This window comes from Oncorhynchus tshawytscha, linkage group LG18, assembly GCF_018296145.1.
Source record: "Oncorhynchus tshawytscha isolate Ot180627B linkage group LG18, Otsh_v2.0, whole genome shotgun sequence".
Lineage (NCBI taxonomy): Eukaryota > Metazoa > Chordata > Actinopteri > Salmoniformes > Salmonidae > Oncorhynchus > Oncorhynchus tshawytscha.
This window is the reverse complement of record NC_056446.1, coordinates 15,490,902-15,510,130: the sequence shown is the minus strand read 5'-3', so window position 1 is coordinate 15,510,130 and position 19,229 is coordinate 15,490,902. Positions and strand designations below refer to the sequence as shown.

General features: G+C 41.6%; 2 protein-coding genes across 2 annotated transcripts in view; both read left to right on the top strand.

Annotated features, from left to right (window-relative positions):
- Positions 1 to 1,714: 1,714 nt before the first annotated feature.
- smpdl3a (sphingomyelin phosphodiesterase acid like 3A) lies at positions 1,715 to 9,270 on the top strand (the record flags this gene model as incomplete). The annotated part of the gene is given in 6 exon segments (XM_042300501.1): positions 1,715 to 1,778; positions 1,781 to 1,842; positions 1,844 to 1,914; positions 2,729 to 2,873; positions 8,687 to 8,864; positions 9,260 to 9,270. Coding segments are annotated over 6 exon segments (531 nt in total), but the record flags the coding sequence as incomplete, so codon positions are not given.
- The window catches only part of clvs2 (clavesin 2), a 39,963-nt gene continuing 29,318 nt past the window's right edge, over positions 8,585 to 19,229 (top strand). The window contains exons 1-2 of the mRNA XM_024377981.2: positions 8,585 to 8,864; positions 9,416 to 9,540. The gene's annotated coding sequence lies outside the window, so the exon portion shown is untranslated. The remainder of the gene's footprint in view (positions 8,865 to 9,415; positions 9,541 to 19,229) is intronic.

The following is a 19,229-nucleotide window of genomic DNA, read 5'->3' as shown; positions in this document are numbered from 1 at the left end:
GTTGATGGTTGTTACTTAGAAATATTCGTTCAAATTTAGCAGCATATTACCTTGGATTTTACAACACATACATTAAGTACTACATAAAAAAATGTAAGTAAAACCAGAAACCTATTATTTTAAGTAAAAATCATTGATTTTCTTTTGCAATATTTACTAAACCCGTGGGTCATTTTTTAAAGTGTACAAATATTTATACATGTTAAGTTTGCCTTTAATAAACGCAGTTGACAGTGAGAGGACGTTTCTTTTTTTGCTGAGTTTATATTTATCAAAACTATATTATACCATCAAAATTGCAAATACTTTAACAAAAGAACATAACAGCCTGCGAAAGATTAAGGCAACCATAGGCCACTAATCTCTTGAATCCAAGCAGACAGAACAGAACGTTTAAAAAAACAAATCCCAGTAGATCAACACATTTTATTTACAGTCGCTAAATCATGAGGATCAAAATTGGAAGTACAAGTATTCAAATGTGTAGAATTATGGGTAATTACTAAAAAGGTTTAATATACATTCCAGCAGCATACCACCCTGCATCCCACTGTGGGCTTGCTTCTGAAGCTAAGTAGGTTTTGTCCTGGTCAGTCCCTGGGTGGGAGACCAGATGCTGCTGGAAGGGGTTTTGGAGGGCCAGTAGGAGGCACCCTTTTCTCTGGTCTAAAAAATAATTAATTTCCCAATGCCCCAGTGCAGTGATTGGGGACATTGCCCTGTGTAGGGTGCTGTCTTTCAGATGGGACTTAAACGGGTGTCCTGACTCTCTGTGGTCACTAATGATCCCATGGCACTTATTGTAAGAGTAGGGTTGTTAACCCAGGTGTACTGGCTAAATTCCCAATCTGGCCCTCATACCATCACAGTCACCTAATCATCCCCAGCTTACAATTGGCTCATTCATCCCCTGTAACTATTCCCCAGGTTGTTGCTGTAAATGAGAATGTGTTCTCAGTCAACTTAGCTGGTAAAATAAGGGGATTTTAAAAAATCTAATAGACAGTGTGCAAGATTAATTCATCAGTGTCATCACAATTTCATGTATCCAATACAAATGCTGGTTTGCTTATAGTTTTGTAGACTTTCCTTTGGTCCACAGAAACCCCATCCACAATATAAATAAGGAAATGTCAATACAATGGAGAAACCAATGATTTGAATGTATAGGCCTCAATCCACACACAAGCAAAGTTCTGTAATGGAAGGTAACAATGTTGAAGATAATGATTTAGGACTAACCCAACTTCATTCTCTACATCTCTGCCTGTCCGCAATATTGTAAAACATCATAACAAGATTATACAGTCCCCATTGCCTAGATTTATCCATGTATTGTGCATGGTATGACACTGATAGTGTGATTTAGAATTTTGTGTATTTGGCTTAAGCAGCAGGAGTCGCATGTCCCCATCCTGCCTGGTGTCAACGGTACAAGCTGGTGGCGGTGGTGTAATGGTGTGGGGAATGTTTCTGGCACAAGTTAGGTCCCTTGTTAGGTCCCTTGATACCAATTAAGCAATGTTTGAAGAATGCCATGCCTTGTAGAATCCATGCCCTAAATAATTCAGGATGTTATGGAGTCAATGGGGGGTCCGACCCGGTACTTGATGGGTTTACCTAATAAACTGGCCACTGAGTGGTGTTACCTATAATTAATAAATCCTGACTAGCATGAATTACATAATCCCCTACATGTAATAAAATAGATTGATATAACATCTCTGACCTGCATTTTGACCCCCCCTACCATGTGACTGATGAATACACCAAAGTGTGTTCTCCTCTAAGGGTGTCCCAGCCTCAAACCCTGGTCTTTTTGGAAACTTCATGTGTGACTCTACCAGCTCATCCTGTCAGCTTCCAGCACATGAAACAAGTTGCTCCACAGCCAGAGTTTATGATCTGGACAAGGTTTGTAGCTTTATATGGTATGGAAAACAACATGTGGTGTTAATGTGGATTTGTTTTTTCCTGTTTCATATACAACGCTAATGGAGAAGTAGCCTGTGCACCTTTTGAGAGGTTAAACAACTAACAAAAGCATATTGCTTCCTCCTTCCTGTCATTGGATAACTAACAATGATATTGTTACTGGTGGAATCGTTGTAAAATAAGCAACCAATCAGTGATTTGCTCACTGAAGCATGAACAATGTCTGTATAGTGTATTGTTTTGAAACAGCTCTAGGCTTTGTCTCGAACCAAAATGTAATAAGTAATTTCCACAGCAGCCTAATAGGCCATAAATCATCCATACAATAACTTCTGCTGATATTAAAACCAAGTGCTATAAAGTCATTATGCCAACGTTCAACCAGTGGGGACAACTCCGCATCAGATAGGTGTGCATATGAATAAAGAGCCATGCATAGCAAAGGCTACTAAAAATGCACTAAATGCTATGCTAAGGCCTGAACATTTTAATCACACATAACACGAAAGGACTTGTACTGCATGTGTATGGTACTAAGCTAGTTCATTTCACAAATCTTCAGTTAATCGGTTAAGCCTGACATTTTATTGGCATGTATAATGCTTGTTAAGCATAATTAAGATGCTTTGGTGAAAGGCCCTGCCACTGCACCTAGATTCAAATGTGAAAAAAGACAACTCCTGGATTACAGGGATTTATGGGTAACACATTAGCAGATCTTTGTTTTATTTCATGAATTCTGCCCTGGGCTCTCTCTAATAAGTTATTTGAATGAGCTTATTCCCCTCACCAGAGACAGCCATCCACATGTCCCATCAGGGGAGCTGTCCACAGACGTGGTGATCCAAGTCATCAGCAACATGACTCAAACCATCAGGGAGTTCCTCCTAGACATGCCGGTGTACCCCGCCCTCAGGAACCACGACAACTGGCCCCAGGTATTCTATCTATTACACTGAACTCTATCAGAGAAGTAGTTGGTGAACCAGGCGAGGCAATCATTTGAGTCTGCCAATAAGAATGTGGTGATTGACAGAGTCAAAAGCCTTGGCCAGGTGGATGAATACAGCTGCACAGTAATGTATCTTATCGATGGCGGTTATGATATCGTTAAGGACCTTGAGCGTGGCTGAGGTGCACCCATGACCAGCTCGGAAACCAGATTGCATAGCGGAGAAGGTACGATGTGATTCAAAATGGTCAGTAATCTGTTTGTTAACTTGGCTTTCGAAGACCTTAGAGATGCAGGGTAGGATAGATATAGGTCTGTAGCAGTTTGGGTCTAGAATGTCTCCCCCTTTGAAGAGGGGGATGACCGCGGCAGCTTTCCAATCTTTGGGAATCTCAGACGATACAAAAGAGAGGTTGAACAGGCTAGTAATAGGGGTTGTAACAATTTCGGCAGATAATTTAAGAAAGAGAGGGTCCAGATTGTCTAGCCCGGCTGATTTGTAGGGGTCCAGATTTTGCAGCTCTTTCAGAACATAAGCTATCTGGATATGGGTGAAGGAGAAATGGTGGGGGTTTGGGCGGATTGCTGTGGAGGGTGCTGGGCAGTTGACCGGGGTAGGGGTAGCCAGGTGGAAAGCATGGCCAGCCGTTGAGAAATGCTTATTGAAATTCTCAATTATAGTGGATTTGTCGGTTGTAACAGTGTTTCCTAGCCTCAGAGCAGTGGGTAGCTGGGATGAGGTGCTCTTATTCTCCATGGACTTTACAGTGTCCCAGAACTTTTTTTAGTTTGTACTGCAGGATGCAAATTTCTGTTTAAAAAAGCTAGCCTTAGCTTTCCTAACTGCTGTGTATATTGGTTCCTAACTTCCCTGAAAAGTTGCATATCACGGGGGCTATTTGATGCTAATGCAGAACGCCACAGGATGTTTTTGTGCTGGTCAAGGGCAGACAGGTCTGGAGTGAACCAAGGGCTATATCTATTCCTGGTTCTACATTTTTTGAATGGGGCATGCCTATTTAAGATGGTGAGGAAGGCACTTTTAAAGAATAACCAGGCATCCTCTACTGTCGGGATGAGGTCAATGTCGTTCCAGGATACCCCGGCCACGTCGATTAGAAAGGCCTGCTCGCAGAAGTGTTTTAGGGAGCGTTTGACAGTGATGAGGAGTGGTCGTTTGCTCGCAGACCCATTACGGATGCAGGCAATGAGGCAGTGATCGCTGAGATCTTGGTTGAAAACAGCAGAGATGTATTTGGAGGGTGAGTTAGTTAGGAGGATATCTATGAGGGTGCCCGTGTTGATGGATTTGGGGTTATATCTGGTAGGTTCATTGAATAGTTGTGTGAGATTGAGGGCATCAAGCTTAGATTGTAGGATGGCCGGGGTGTTAAGCATGTCCCAGTATAGGTCACCTAGGAGCACGAGCTCAGAAGATAGATGGGGGACAATCAAATCACATATGGTGTCCAGGGCACAGCTGGGGGCAGAGGGTGGTCTATAGCAAGCGGCAACGGTGAGAGACTTGTTTCTGGAAAGGTTCATTTTTAGAAGTAGAAGCTCAAATTGTTTGGGTACAGACCTGGATAGTAAGACAGAACTCTGCAGGTTATCTTTGCAGTAAATTGCAACACCGCCCCCTTTGGCAGTTCTATCTTGTCAGAAAATGTTATAGTTAGGAATGGAAATTTCAAGGTTTTCGGTGGTCTTCCTAAGCTAGGATTCAGACACGGCTAGGACATCCGGATTGGTGGAGTGTGCTAGGGCAGTGAATAACTTAGGGAGGAGGCTTCTAATGTTAACATGCATGAAACCAAGGCTTTTACGGTTGCAGAAGTCAACAAATGAGAGAGCCTGGGGGGTGGGAGTGGAGGTAGACACTGCAGGGCCTGGATTAAACTCTACATCACCGGAGGAACAGAGGAGGAGTAGGATAAGGGTACGGCTAAAGGCTAACAGAACTGGACGCCTAGTATGTTCAGAACAGAGAGTAAAAGGAGCAGATTTCTGGGCACGGTAGAATAATATTCGAGGCATAATGTACAGACAAAGGTATAGTAGGATGTGAATACAGTGGGGGTAAACCTGTGCATAGAGTGATAATGAAAGAGATATTGTCTCTAGAAATAGCATTTAAACCAGGTGATGTCACTGCGTGTGTGGGGGCTGGAACTAAATTGTTAGCCGAGGCAGGTTGAGCAGTGCTAGAGGCTCTACAGTGAAATAAAACAATAGTTACAAACCAAAACAGCAATCGACACGGCATGGTGACGTTAGGGAAAGGCATGCATAGCCGGGTGATCATACAAGTCCAGTGCGTGGCTTCAAGCAGCTAGCGGCACGGGGCTAGCAGGCTAACAGAAATGGACGGATCAGCAGGGTTCCGTGTGGTAATCCGGGCCAATTGGCAAAATATGTATAGTGGCTGAAGAAATATGTCCGAAGAGCCTCTTAAATCAGCAGTCCAATGTGCTTAAAATAGCTAGCAGGCTGCAGATTAGCGTCTGTGCGTTCAGGGGTCGTTAGCTGCTATAATTCCAGGTGAAAAAACATTTAAAAAAATAAATCATAATAAAAATGTTTAAAAATAAATAAAATAAAAATATGTTCAGAGCTTGCGGTAGGAATCCGGAGATATTTAAAAGAATAAGTCAGACTAGCTCTGGTTTGAGTCACGCTGTACAGACTGGCGAGAGTTGTCCGGGATAAAGGTAGCTGATGACCGCTAGCAAAGGATAGCTGACTGCTAGCTAGTGGCTTCGGAATGTATTCGATGGGCCTCGTAAGCCAACAGTCCGTTGTGCTCTAGACAGCTAGCATTCAGGGGACGTTAGCTGCGAAGTTTGGAAGGGGAGAAGGCTCAGAGCTTGCGATAGGAATCCGGGGTTATGGAGAGAAAAAAAATAGGTCCGGTATGCTCTGGTTGAATCGCGTTGTACAAACTGGCGAGAGCTTTCCTAGCTAAGATTAGCTGATGACCGTTAGCTGGCTAGTTAGCTGGCTAGTTTATGTTGGAGAGATTCCAGTAAGAGGCAAAGAAAAATATGTTAGAGAAAAAGCAGGTCCACACCACATTGGGTGCTATGCCATCTTGGATATTAGGTGAGTATTGTGGACTTACTACAATGTTGTTGATCCATTCACAGTTTTCTCCAATCACAGCTTTTAAACTCAAACTGTTTAAAAGTAACCATTGGCCTCATGGTGAAATCCCTGAGCGGTTTCCTTCCTCTCCAGCAACTGAGTTAGTAAGGACGCCTGTATTTTTGTAGTGACTGGGTGTATTGATACACCATTCAAAGTGTAATTAATAACTTCACCATGACCAAAGGGATATTCAATGTCTGCTTTTTACATTTTTACCCATCTACCAATAGGTACCCTTTTTGAGAGGCATTGGAAAACCTCCCTGGTCTTTGTTGTTGAATCTGTGTTTGAAATTCACTGCTCGACTGAGGGACCTTGCATGTGTGGGGTACAGAGATGAGTTAGTCAATCAAAGATCATATTAAACACTATTATTACACACAGAGTGAGTCCATGCAACTTATTACGTGACATGTTAAGCACATTTTTACTCATGAACTTATTTAGGCTTGTCATAACAAAGGGGTTGAATACTTATTGACTCAAGACATTTTCAGCTTTTAATTTTATTCTAATAAAAAATAATAAAAAATGAAAAACATAATTACACTTTGACATTAAGGGGTATTGTGTGTAGGCCAGTGACAAAAAAATCTCAATAGAATAATTTTTAAATTCGGGCTGTAACACAACAAAATTTGGAAAAAAGTCAAGGGGTGTGAATACTCTCTGAATGCACTGTTTGACCTCTTGACCTTCTCCATTCTCTATGAGGATATTTCCAGGGTGTCCTGCAGGGTTACTCAAATTCACTGTCACTTTATTGGGGATATAGTATAGGATTGTGTTCCAGCTTATCAATCACAGCTTGGGCTGCACCAACTGAGAGTAAAATCCTCCTTCACAAAAGGTATATTTTAGTCATTTAGCAGACGCTCTTATATAGAGCAACTTCAAGTAGTGAGTGTATACATTTTCGTTTGTACTGGTCCCCCGTGGGAACTGAACACACAACCCTGGTGTTGCAAGTGCCATGCTCTACCAACTGAGCCACACAGGACAATAAATTGGCAGTCAGGTAAGGTTATTGTGTGCTGGGTCAAGTTATTGTGAGTTTTACAATGGTTATCAATATATAATGTTTATGGACATTAAAAACAATGCAAAAAATAATTGCAAATTACCAAGAGGCCTGATCAGCAGGCCTAAAATGAGTTCTCTCATGTTCTAGCCAGACTCAGGGGGTTGAATACTTATCTAATCAAGATATGTTTTATTTTTCATGACTTTTTAGATTTTTTTTACAAATGTTAGAATTTATCTTCTGCTTTGACATTAGAGTATTTTGAGTACTGTAGATTGTTGACCGAAAAATGACAAATCAATTTTAATCCCACTTTGTAACACAATATGTGGAAACACTCAAGGGTCGCGAATACCTTCTGAAGGCACAATAGCTACATTACTTAGTAGAAGGAATATATATCCAAACTGAATTTGGTAAAAAGGGCTTTTATGTACTCTGCGCCATCGTCTTGGAACACCTTACAAAATACTTTTAAACTGGAAGAACTTGTCCCGATTGGTGTTTTTAAATCAGTGATGAAGGATTTTGAGGCTGATTCCCTGACCTGCCAATGTTTTTAATTTGCTGTTTTATACTCTTGTGAATTCAATGGTTTTTACTAGATTACTTGTAGTTTTTCATGTTGTCTGTCTGTATTTTTTTTGTAAAGACTTGGTGCTGCCTATCTTGGCCAGGGCGCTCTTGAAAAAGAGATTTTACTCTCAATGAGCCCTTCCTGGTTAAATAAAGGTTAAAGAAAAGAAAATATCTAGCCAGGTTTTTTTTTTAATGTTATTTTTTAATTTCACCTTTATTTAACCAGGTAGGCTAGTTGAGAACAAGTTCTCATTTACAATTGCAACCTGGCCAAGATAAAGCATAGCAATTCGACACATACAACAACACAGAGTTACACATGGAATAAACAAAACATACAGTCAATAATACAGTAGAACAAAAGAAAACAAAAAGTCTACATACAGTGAGTGCAAATGAGGTAAGTTAAGGAAATAGGCCATGGTGGCAAAGTAATTACAATATAGCAATTAAACACTGGAATGGTAGGTCGGCAGAAGATGAATGTGCAGGTAGAGATACTGGGGTGCAAAGGAGCAAAATAAATAAATAAATACCAGTATGGGGATGAGGTAGGTGGATAGATGGGCTGTTTACAGATGGGCTATGTACAGGTGCAGTGATCTGTAAACTGCTCTGACAGCTGGTGCTTAAAGCTAGTGAGGGAGATGTGAGTCTCCAGCTTCAGAGATTTTTGCAATTCGTTCCAGTCATGGGCAGCAGAGAACTGGAAGGAAAGATGACCAAATGAGGAATTGGCTTTGGGGGTGACCAGTGAAATATACCTGCTGGAGCGCGTGCTACGAGTGGGTGCTGCTATGGTGACCAGTGAGCTGAGAAAAGGCGGGGCTTTACCTAGCAGAGACTTGTAGATAACCTGTAGCCAGTGGGTTTGGCGACGAGTATGAAGGTGCGGAGGGCTTCTGTCCTGCATGGATTCTAAGCACCAGAAGACTGCTTATACAGGATATAACATGGAAGACTGACATGTGTTTTTTTTAAGCAAGGTTTGACTCCAAACCAGTCCTATCATGCCTAAGCATGCTATTTCTCCTGTCATCCCTCTGTAGGTTGTCATTTCTCATGTTCCAGTGGGTTACTTGCCCTATGCCAGGAACACCAAGGCCGTCAGAGAACTCTACAGTGAGAGACTTGTGAAGATAATTCGCAACTACAGGGAGATCATCTCAGGGCATTTCTATGGCCACACTCACAGAGACAGCATAATGTTCTTGCAGGATCAGCAAGGTGAGTCACTGGATAGCGTCAAGGCTCTGCGTTGGAGAAGTGACTGTCATCAAGGAGTAACTAGTATTGATTAACTTATAGTATTGATAGCATTCGATAGTATTCAATAGATCATATGCTGTTAACTTAATCATAGACTCTTTTGTAAAAGTACATTTTTTGTCTGGTAAGTGCCTGGGTCAGGATGAGGTTTGGACATTATTTGTATCCGTCATCAAATTCTGAACTCTACTTCCTACATACAGTATCATTGTGTGAACGAGGCATCATACGCTAAGTGACCTTTTGTACCTTTCCAACTATAATGACGCGTTTAGATCGTGTTCAACTCCACCTCAAATTACTCAGACAATCGACATCCACCAATGTGACCCATTCACCTCCTGTGGGTTCAGTGTTATCCTGACTGTCAGTGTTGGCTAGAATCCCCACAGCCACAAAAATGCTTGTATGTATAATTAGCTAGCTTAATGCAATGGAGGAGGAACTAAGGAATTAATGCCTTTAGCCATGTATTTATTTACCCAAATTATCATTTGTTTGCTTTGAAGGGGGGCCGGTTAGTTCCCTGTTTGTCACACCGGCTGTTACTCCAATCAAAAAGGCAGAAGAGCCGTACTCCAACAATAGAGCCTTCCACATGTAGCATTATGACCCATAGGACTACGGGCTGCTGGTAAGTAGGGAACTCAGTTAACTTGTGAACCACCATTATCCAGGGGTTTGGGACAATCTACTTTCATTTGGAAATATCCATTCATGGTGTATTATCCTCCTCATGTCTAACATTAACCCTCTCAAGGTGATGTAGTTAAGAAGAACTTATTTCATGATTACCATGCAGAGGCTGATTTCAGTTCTGCTTTGTCACTTTCCCTCCTATTATTTTCATAAGGTCAGCACTGATCTGTCCTTGGCTTGGTTTACTAAAGTACAGTTTCAACAGAGCAATCCCACTGTGATTCTCGCTCATACAGCATAGAGCTCAGACTAGCTTACATGTGATTTCAGCATGCCCCAAAGACGGGAGCTCAAACATGTAGCCGCCACAGTCGACAGTGGGGAGGGCCCAGCCTTTGAAAATCACTGTTAGTCTCTTTGTAGCTCTACTTCCTGGGGTAATCTGTTAAGAAAAGCAATGTGGAAAATGAGAACGAATCAGAAACATCTTGACAACACTTTCAAACGGGGTGCATTCAGTCTCAACAGCTTAACAAATCCCTAGACCAGGGTTCCCCAACTGTCAGTCATTTTGGGGGGAATGGAGCGAGGGGATTTTCAATGTTGGACATAAAAGACTGTAAAAAGCCCTGGAAATCAGCTCCAAATGATTATACATTTTGGAAGTCTATTCCCTAGTGTTTCCACGCATAATAGAGAGAGAAACACTTGATCTATATAAATGCAAGCAAGGTGGAAAATCATTATGTTTTAGTCAAATATTATATTGGTTTGGGCTTCTTGCTGTCAATTTGCTGCCTACAAATGATTTGTAATTATGTTCCAGCCCCCCTACCATCCGCTCAAGAAAAAATCGGCCCGCAGCTGAATCTAGTTGATGATCCCTGCCCTAGACCCACAGCAATGCTGTTCCTTCATGATTAATGTTGCTGTCATTCATAACAAATCTAATTATAATCAAGGTACTCTCTCAGAGCAAGGTTTTTTACATGGCTTTTCATGGTTTTGAAATAGTATTTTTCTCTCTCTGAAGGATATTTGGCAGTACTACTTGAATCTCATCGAAGCAAACCAAGAAAAAAGATCTGACTGGAAACTTGAATACGTAATCACTGAACCACTTGGATGAAAGGATATTCAACCACACAGCTTGTTTCAACTTGCCCTGAGTTTTGAGTTGGGGCAAAGTGAAACGTTTCAGAAGTATTTTTGCCATTTTATGGTGAGCTATGATGTGTGTGATGGGGCCTGCAAGCTGACTCAGGTCTTTGCGGTGCAGCCCTTGGACTATACCTCCTATATCATACATATTGAAAAGGGACACTAAAACAGAGATATTTTTATTGTGAACTACTGTAATGTAAAAACTCAGGGATTTTATTAATGCTGTACAGATATTTCATATTTTTTTTAACCTTTATTTAACTAGGCAAGTCAGTTAAGAACAAATTCTTATTTTCAATGACAGCCTAGGATCAGTGGGTTAACTGCCTGTTCAGAGGCAGAACAACAGATTTGTACCTTGTCAGCTCAGGGGTTTAGAACCTGCAACCTTCCAGTTACTAGTCCAACAGCTCTAACCACTGGGCTACCCTGCCACCCCAATATGTTTTCACATGACCATGAAATATAAATGTATAATGTAAAACTTTCAATTTAATGGTGACAATTTAAGCATCTCTGAGGTCGAAATAAGGACACGATACCAGATGAGAATGTTGATGATTATATAATCGCAAAACGCCAAATAATGTGTCCAACTTTTTTTGGACCTTTTATTGATTTCTCTTTGACATGTTGAAATCAAAGAGAAATCGATCGCTAACTGCTAAGTACATTGTATGGTTATTGCTTTTAAAATGTCTGGCAGTTATTGAATAAACTGTAAACTGTGCATTGCTTTGCTTACAGTATAAAGCAAATGGCCTCTAAGTGGTACTGTTGCACAAAAGGGGAGGGCATTCATGAGAAAAACTTTTTTTTTCAATGCACTTGTTTTATTTCCCAAAAATGAAAGATGGCACGACAATTTTCTCTGCATTTTGTAAGTTGTGATATTTTTTTCTCTGAGACACCATCAGTTTCTCATGTGCAGAGATCAAACTCTCTGGATCAAAGTGACCCTAGTTTGGAGATTGTTTTCCCAGCTGTCATGCTACAGTTATCCTCTTCACCTGCTCCCCAGTCCCCTCTATAGCTGTACTGTGAGAGAGGTTAACTCATGACCTCGCTGGAGAAAATGAAAAGCTAGCAAATGCCACACTAGACCAAACTGCTCTGCGGGGGAGGGGGGATCAGACAGCCCCAACCCTATTCAACCCTCTCCTCCTCTCCCCTTGTTCCCCACTTCTCTCCCCCTCTCCCCACAGTCCAGAAGGACTATCTGCCCTTGCCTTTTGGATTTGGGGATGAAATCTTTTCACTCATATGCCCTCAACTGGGTTTAACATTAGCATTCAGGGGCTGAGAGAGTCTGGGAGATTCACAATGCCTGGTGGAAGGGACTGTGGAAATGAGGTTAGTGGTTGGCATGGTGATAAAGACGACTCCGGGGTAACTGCAGCAGAACTCTGGCAGGCCTCACTAATGACTCTGTGATGCACTAATAAGCGTGAATCACTGGACTGCCAATCAGATGGGCTGGTTCCCCTCAAAGGACCAGCCACTGATGGAGTGAGCGAGAGAGAGATGGGTCAATATTTGCCCTGTCGATGTGACTCTGTTTGAGACAGAGGGTCTCTTGCTCTTCAGTCTTCACTACCCGCAAGCCTCCCTGAGTTGTCCTGGGTTCAGGCCAAGCTTTAAACAACTGTATAAATCTAGCAGGAGACTGTGATCCTCCTGCAGTGGGCAGTAGAAGTGAATGCCTGGATTGGCCTCCTCCACACCACTTCTTATACATGGCCTTCAGAAAGTATTCACCCCACTTGATCTTTTCAACATTTTGTTGTTACAATGTGGGATTAAAATTGATTTAAAAAAAAAAATGTGTCAATGAACTACACAAAATACTCCAATGTCAAAGTGGAAGAAAAATTCTAACATTTGTAAAAAACAAAACCATTTTTTTGTTTTTTAAACCCATCTTGATTACGTAGGTATTCAACCCCCTATGTCAATACATGTCAGCAACACGTTTGGCAGCAATTACAGCTGTGAGTCTTTTGGGGTAAGTCTCTTAAAAGCATTCCACACCTGGATTGTGCAACATTTGCCCATTATTCTTTAAAAAAAAATTCAGGCTCTGTCAAGTTGGTTGTTGATAATTGCTAAACAGCCATTTTCAAGTCTTGACGAAAGTTTTTCAAGACGATTTAAGTCAAAACTGTAACTAGGCCACTCAGAAATATTTCATGTCGACTTGGTAATCAACTTCAGTGTATGTTTGGCCTTGTTTTAGGTTGTTGTCCTGCTGAAAGGTGAATTTGTCTCCCAGTGTCTGTTGGAAAGCAGACAGAACCAGGTTTTCCTCTAGGATTTTGCCTGTGCTTAGCTCTATTCCATAAATTTTTTCCACTAACAGACTCCCTAGTCCTTGCTGATGACAAGCATACCCACTCTATGAATTGGGTTAGTATTGTGGAGTAACTACAATGCTGTTGATCCATCCTCAGTTTTCTCCTATCACAGCCATTCAACTCTGTAACTGTTTTAAAGTCACCATTGGGCTCATGGTGAAATCCCTGAGCGGTTCCTTCCTCTCCAACAACTGAGTTAGGAAGGACGCCTGTGCTTTTTTAGTGACTGGGTGTATTGATACACCATCCAAAGTGTAATTAATAACTTCACCATGCTCCATGATATTCAATGTCTGCTTTTTATTTTTACCCATCTACCTATTGGTTCTCTTCCTTGCGAGGCATTGGAAAACCTCCCTGGTCTTTGTGGTTGAATCTGTGTTTGAAATTCACTGCTTGACTGAGGGACCTTACAGATAATTGTATTTGTGGGGTACATACAGAGATTAGGTAGTCATTCAAAAATCATGTTAAACACTATTATTGTACACAGAGTGAGTCTATATATGTTATTATGTGACTTGTTAAGTCAATTTTTACTCCTGAACTTATTTAGGATTGCCATAATAAAGGGGTTGAAAAATAAACAGAATTGCGCTTTGACATTATGAGGTATTGTGTGTAGGCCAGTGACAACAAAATAAATCTCAATTTAGTTATTCTTCAATTCAGGCTGTAACCCAACAATACGTGGAAAAAGTCAAGGGGTGTGAATTATTTCGGAAGGCACTGTAGACCCTCTGAAATATGTTTTGGGTAGGGTGGAACTGAGGTGAGAGAGGGATGTGGCAAAGCCCATTAAAGACACTTTCCTAAATATCAGCAGTATTCTAGGCATCTTATGAGAAGCAAGGCACATTTTCTCAGAGAGACACCAAGCCTCTACATTTCAAACCAATAATCCACACAGACAATAATGACAGAAGGCCAAGCTCTTAAGCCGTAGTGGACTTAATGCCATTATATACCCCCTTTGCCCTTTTGTATCGCCTCACAGAGTGAACTAGGGCAATACTAAGAACTCAACAGCCTTCCTTGCTTATGTAATGGAGAGTATTGCTATATGTCTTTGTGATATCAGTGATCTATGTTTTAAAGATGTAAAAACTCAGAACACAAGCTCGACATGTCCATGTTTCACTGTCTGAATAGGATTTTGTTGAATTCCTTTTATCTGTACTGAACTGTAGCCAATTAAGTGGGCAATACGGCACGGCCAATGCTGTCACGTATGCTTAGGCCCTCTATGCTTCCTGAAAACCTTAAGAGCTGTAGTTATGAGGTCAATGTGAGGGACCCCAGTAGGTCAAGTCTACGCTAAACACCGGGCCTCATTATGGTCAAGCAGACTGTGATCAGTCGCCGCTCCTCACAGCGCTTTTGTTCCTGCTGGCTGGGCTGATGCCGCAAAACACTCAATCTGTGGATTACTGTCAAGATTTTGTAACTGGGCAGGCCCCTGGGGAACTGGAATCTGTGGAATAGGACTGTTAAATTCAAGGGATGGCGGCAGAGCAGAGAACACACACACACACACACACACACACACACACACACACACACACACACACACACACACACACACACACACACACACGGCACAGCAAAAGTAGAGATTACAATGTCTTACTTTGATCAGGGAGGCTTTTATTCAACATGGAGTGCAAGGACACGATGTTAGTTAATAAGGGAGTGATACCTAGTCTTACTATCCCTAAACTTAGAGCATCTGTTCAGTTACTTGGATTATCCGAGTCATATCCAAAGGCTCTGTTTAAAACGTTTTTAACAGCCAAACATCCTCTTTTATGTCTCTTAAATTACTTCACCGTGCCCACACAGTCTTTCCGTCTATGGCCATGGTGTTATGTGTTAGAGGCAGCTGTGCATTGTTTTGTTGTCCCGTTTATCTTGGCTGTGTCTCTAAGAAACTACAGGGTTGCGTTGTGGAGGAAAAGAGGGGTAGTAGCCAGTAATGAACGTGTTCAGACATTAAAAAGGGTCCTTTAGCTCAGATGGTAGAGCATGACACTTGTAATGCTAGGGTAGTGGGTTTGACTCCCGGAACAACACCTACGTAAAATGTATGCAAGTATGACTGTAAGTCACTTCAGATAAAAGCATCTGCTAAATGGCATATGAATTATATATACATGTGTGTGTATATATATATACAATACCAGTCAAAAGTTTGGACACACATACTCATTCAAGTGGCATTCTCTCAACCAGCTTCATGAGGTTGGCTGCTTTTCCTTCACTCTGCGGTCCAACTCATCCCAAACCATCTCAATTGGGTTGAGGTCGGGTGATTGTGGAGGCCAGGTCATCTGATGCAGCACTCCATCACTCTCCTTCTTTGTCAAATGGGCCTTACACAGCCTGGAGGTGTGTTTTGGGTCATTGTCCTGTTGAAAAACAAATGATAGTACCACTAAGCGCAAAACAGATGGGATGGCATATCGATGCAGAATGCTGTGGTAGCCATGCTGGTTATGTGTGCCTTGAATTCTAAACACGGCAGTTGGAACCAAAAATCTCAAATTTGGACTCATCAGACCAAAGGACAGATTTCCACCGCTCTAATGTCAATTTCTCGTGTTTCTTGGCCCAAGCAAGTCTCTTCTTCTTATTGGTGTCTTTTAGTAGTGGTTTCTTTGGAGCAATTCGACCATTAAGGCCTGATTCACACAGTTTCCTCTGAGCAGTTGATGTTGAGATGTGTCTGTTACTTGAACTCTGTGAAGCATTTATTTGAGCTGCAGTCTGTGGTGCAGTTACTTGACAATTTCTGAAGCTTGTAACTCTCATGAACTTATCCTCTGCAGCAGAGGTAACTCTGGGTCTTCCATTCCTGTGGCGGTCCTCATGAGAGCCAGTTTCATCATACTGCTTGATGGTTTTTGCGACTGCACTTGAATAAACTTTGAAAGTTCATGAAATTTTCCGCATTGACTGATCTTCATGTCTTAAATTAATGATGGACTGTCATTTCTCTTTGCTTATTTGTTCTTGCACTAATATGGACTTTCACCATATAGGGCTATCTTCTGTTTACCAACCCTACCTTGTCACAACACAACTGATTGGCTCAAACGCATGAAGAAGGAGAGAAATTCTCCAAATTAACTTTTAAAAGGTTCATTTAAATGCATTCCAGGTGACTACCTCATGAAGCTGGTTGAGAGAATGCCAAGAGTGTGCAAAGCTGTCAAGGCAAATGGTGGCTACTTTGAAGAATCTCATATATAAAATATATTTGAATTTGCTTAACACTTTTTTGGTTACTACATGATTCCATATGTGTTGTTTCATAGTTTTGATGTCTTCACTATTATTCTACAATGTAGAAAATAGTAAAAATAAAGAAAAACCCTTGAATGAGTAGGTGTGTTATCTTTTGACTGGTACTGTATTTATATATATAAAACTGTCTAGTAACAGTTGTGGTGCATGGTTGTAGTGTGCATGATAATTATGTGGAGATGTTGTGTGAACGAGTCTCATACCCCAGGTCTATATTTCACACCTTCAGTCTAATGAAGAGACAAGTCGTCAGCCATTTTGGTGAAGAGTAGTGCGTATCAGTGATACCTGTCCTCACATCCTCCTCTCTGTCACTTGATTTCAATGTCAGAATATCTGACATCGGGGCCTTACCTACTTTTAAAATGACTTTTGATGCAGCAACTAAAACCTAAAAGGATGCCATTTACAGCACAGAATAGCCAAAATACCAGTGGGTATATTCATGCAACAAGTCATTTGTGCTTGTAGACAATGAATGATGGAACATTTTGGATGATGTCAGGCAGGGTACATTGCAGACTCAGCTAAAATACAGCTACTTCCATTTAACTGTGCAGTAGGCATATAGGATCCTATTATAGCTAGTATGGCTGCAGGGCTGGGCAAGACCTATACGAACCCTTCAACCCTATGAGTCATGAGACGTATTGTATTATATAAAGTGTAGATGATCCGGGAGAGATACTTTTCAGTCACACCTCTCAATTGTGGGTCATCTTTAGGTTCTTCTTCCTCAATGCAAGGCCTTGGTGCTGAATCTGCGTCAACAAGGAGAGGAGTCGTCTGGTCTGTTACTTCTAGTAACCTATCTCCCTAACCGAGCCCTGTAATCCTCCTGGGGGAAATGCCCTTGGTCTGTAAATATTGCTTACTGTAACTTCTGCTGACTGGCCAGTTCACTCTGTCTCACTCCCAGCTTTGTGTTTTGTTTCCCCCCCAGAATGTTATTGAGACTAATATTGTTGGCTTTACAACAAGGCTCAACGCTGTTTTTCCTTCATCAAGTAGGGACTTTGATGAATCCCTTTGTAACTTAACTCACAGAGAGGTGAAACGAAGAGACGCATGGGCATACGGTCCATTTTTTTACATTACAGGAGATTAGACATTTAAATTCAAATGTTCAGCGTTGTAGATTCACAGGAACGGCGAGTGTTTTGCATTGTTTATATGTGGTGAAATGAAAGATAGCCATTGCTACTTCCTCAAGCACTTAGTAAATCAAAAACCTGGTATGAAGTTTAATATCACTTTTTGGCATGGCCAGATTCCCTTGTAGACAAACACAATGTTCTAGTCATAGAGCTAGCCTCGTGTGGTGCTAGCTCTCACACCCTACTCCTTCTCATACAGAATATAAAGAGAGTGAGTGGCACAGATTTTCAAAGCCAAACTTAGCACAGACAGCCATTGAGGGAGGCTTGGTGATTGTGCAATTCAGCCTGTTTCCCCAATATGGTGGTAGGAGAGGGTGTCTTGAAGGGGGAAATGAGGGGGGGGGTGGTCCTTTCGTCTCATGCTTCAGTGGCAATTTGTCAGCCAGCATGAATGGCCACCTTTATGAAGTCGGGGTTCAGATCTGATTGTACCCTGTCCTTTGTGGGCCGAGCATAGCCTGATCCCCATCAGCCAATGGGTATGCAGCTAGGCTATTACCTCACAGTCAGATGATGTCTATGGCAAGCACACTAAAAACTCCCTCTTTTCCCATTTGAGAGGAAGAAAGGTACTCTGGGAAAAGAATGGAACTCCATCGGGCCTTCCATGAGAACTTCTCTCTAGGAATACACAACAAAGTGTAGAGAACAAAAGACCCATTTCTGCAGGGACATATTTTACAAAGTGGCTTGTAGTAGTGAATGAGGGAGTGTTTAGAAGTGGGCCAAAAATACAGGGAAAATCACCATTATGGTGACTACTGCCAATTAAAATGTACCCCACTGTGCTGGGGCTGGAGATTCTCATGTTACACTAGGGTTAACGTATTGTCTGCAGACACAGAGTTCTGATTGTGGAAGTGGGAAGTGTACTGTATGCGTGCAAGAGACAGTGGTCAGCAGAAATATACAAAACGAAAATAATGTGAATTAAGTCGTCATTTGGAAAGAATCCAACTGACAGTATTTTTGCTTGACAGAGAGTGTGGATAGTTATTGAACCAATTTGTGCATTGTTATTGCTTCAACGGATTTAGACAAAAGTGAAGAACTGACACGATGTGATCATCACACTTAGAATTTTCCCAAACATTTTGTGAGACTATGGACAGTGGCTGTGAACAAGATTATTGATATTAATGAATAATGACCTACAAACCATTAGTAGAAATGACCAAATCCTTGATGAAGGAATATTGTCTTCTTGGGATATGCATCTGTCTGGCATCCAATGTTTCCGTTCATAAATAACAGACTAAAATCTTAGGATCACGTTCCATCTACCGCCCTGTGGCTTCGTCTAAATATGTGAACAGAAGGACATTTCTGATTGATTGAAGGACAGTCAATAATGATTTCCTAAAGACAGCCCGAAGCCAATTGTGTCTTTGCTGCACGTTTTCTCCCTTGGGGTTTATTCTTGGTTTGTGCTGGGCCTCAGTAGGCAGATTAGTTCAGGGTCAATGGGTTTGCCCAGGATGGAACAGGTTGGCCAAGGTCTTTGATCATAGTGGAGCCTGGGGGTCATGGCCCCTTTTATTCCACATGATGACAACGGTACTGACCCATGATACTATGAATGTATCCCAAATGGTAGCCTATTTCCTAATATGTGCACTACTTTTAACCAGGACACACAGTAGTGCACTATGTAGGGAATAGGGTGCCATTTGGAAACACACATAGGCCAACAGATGACC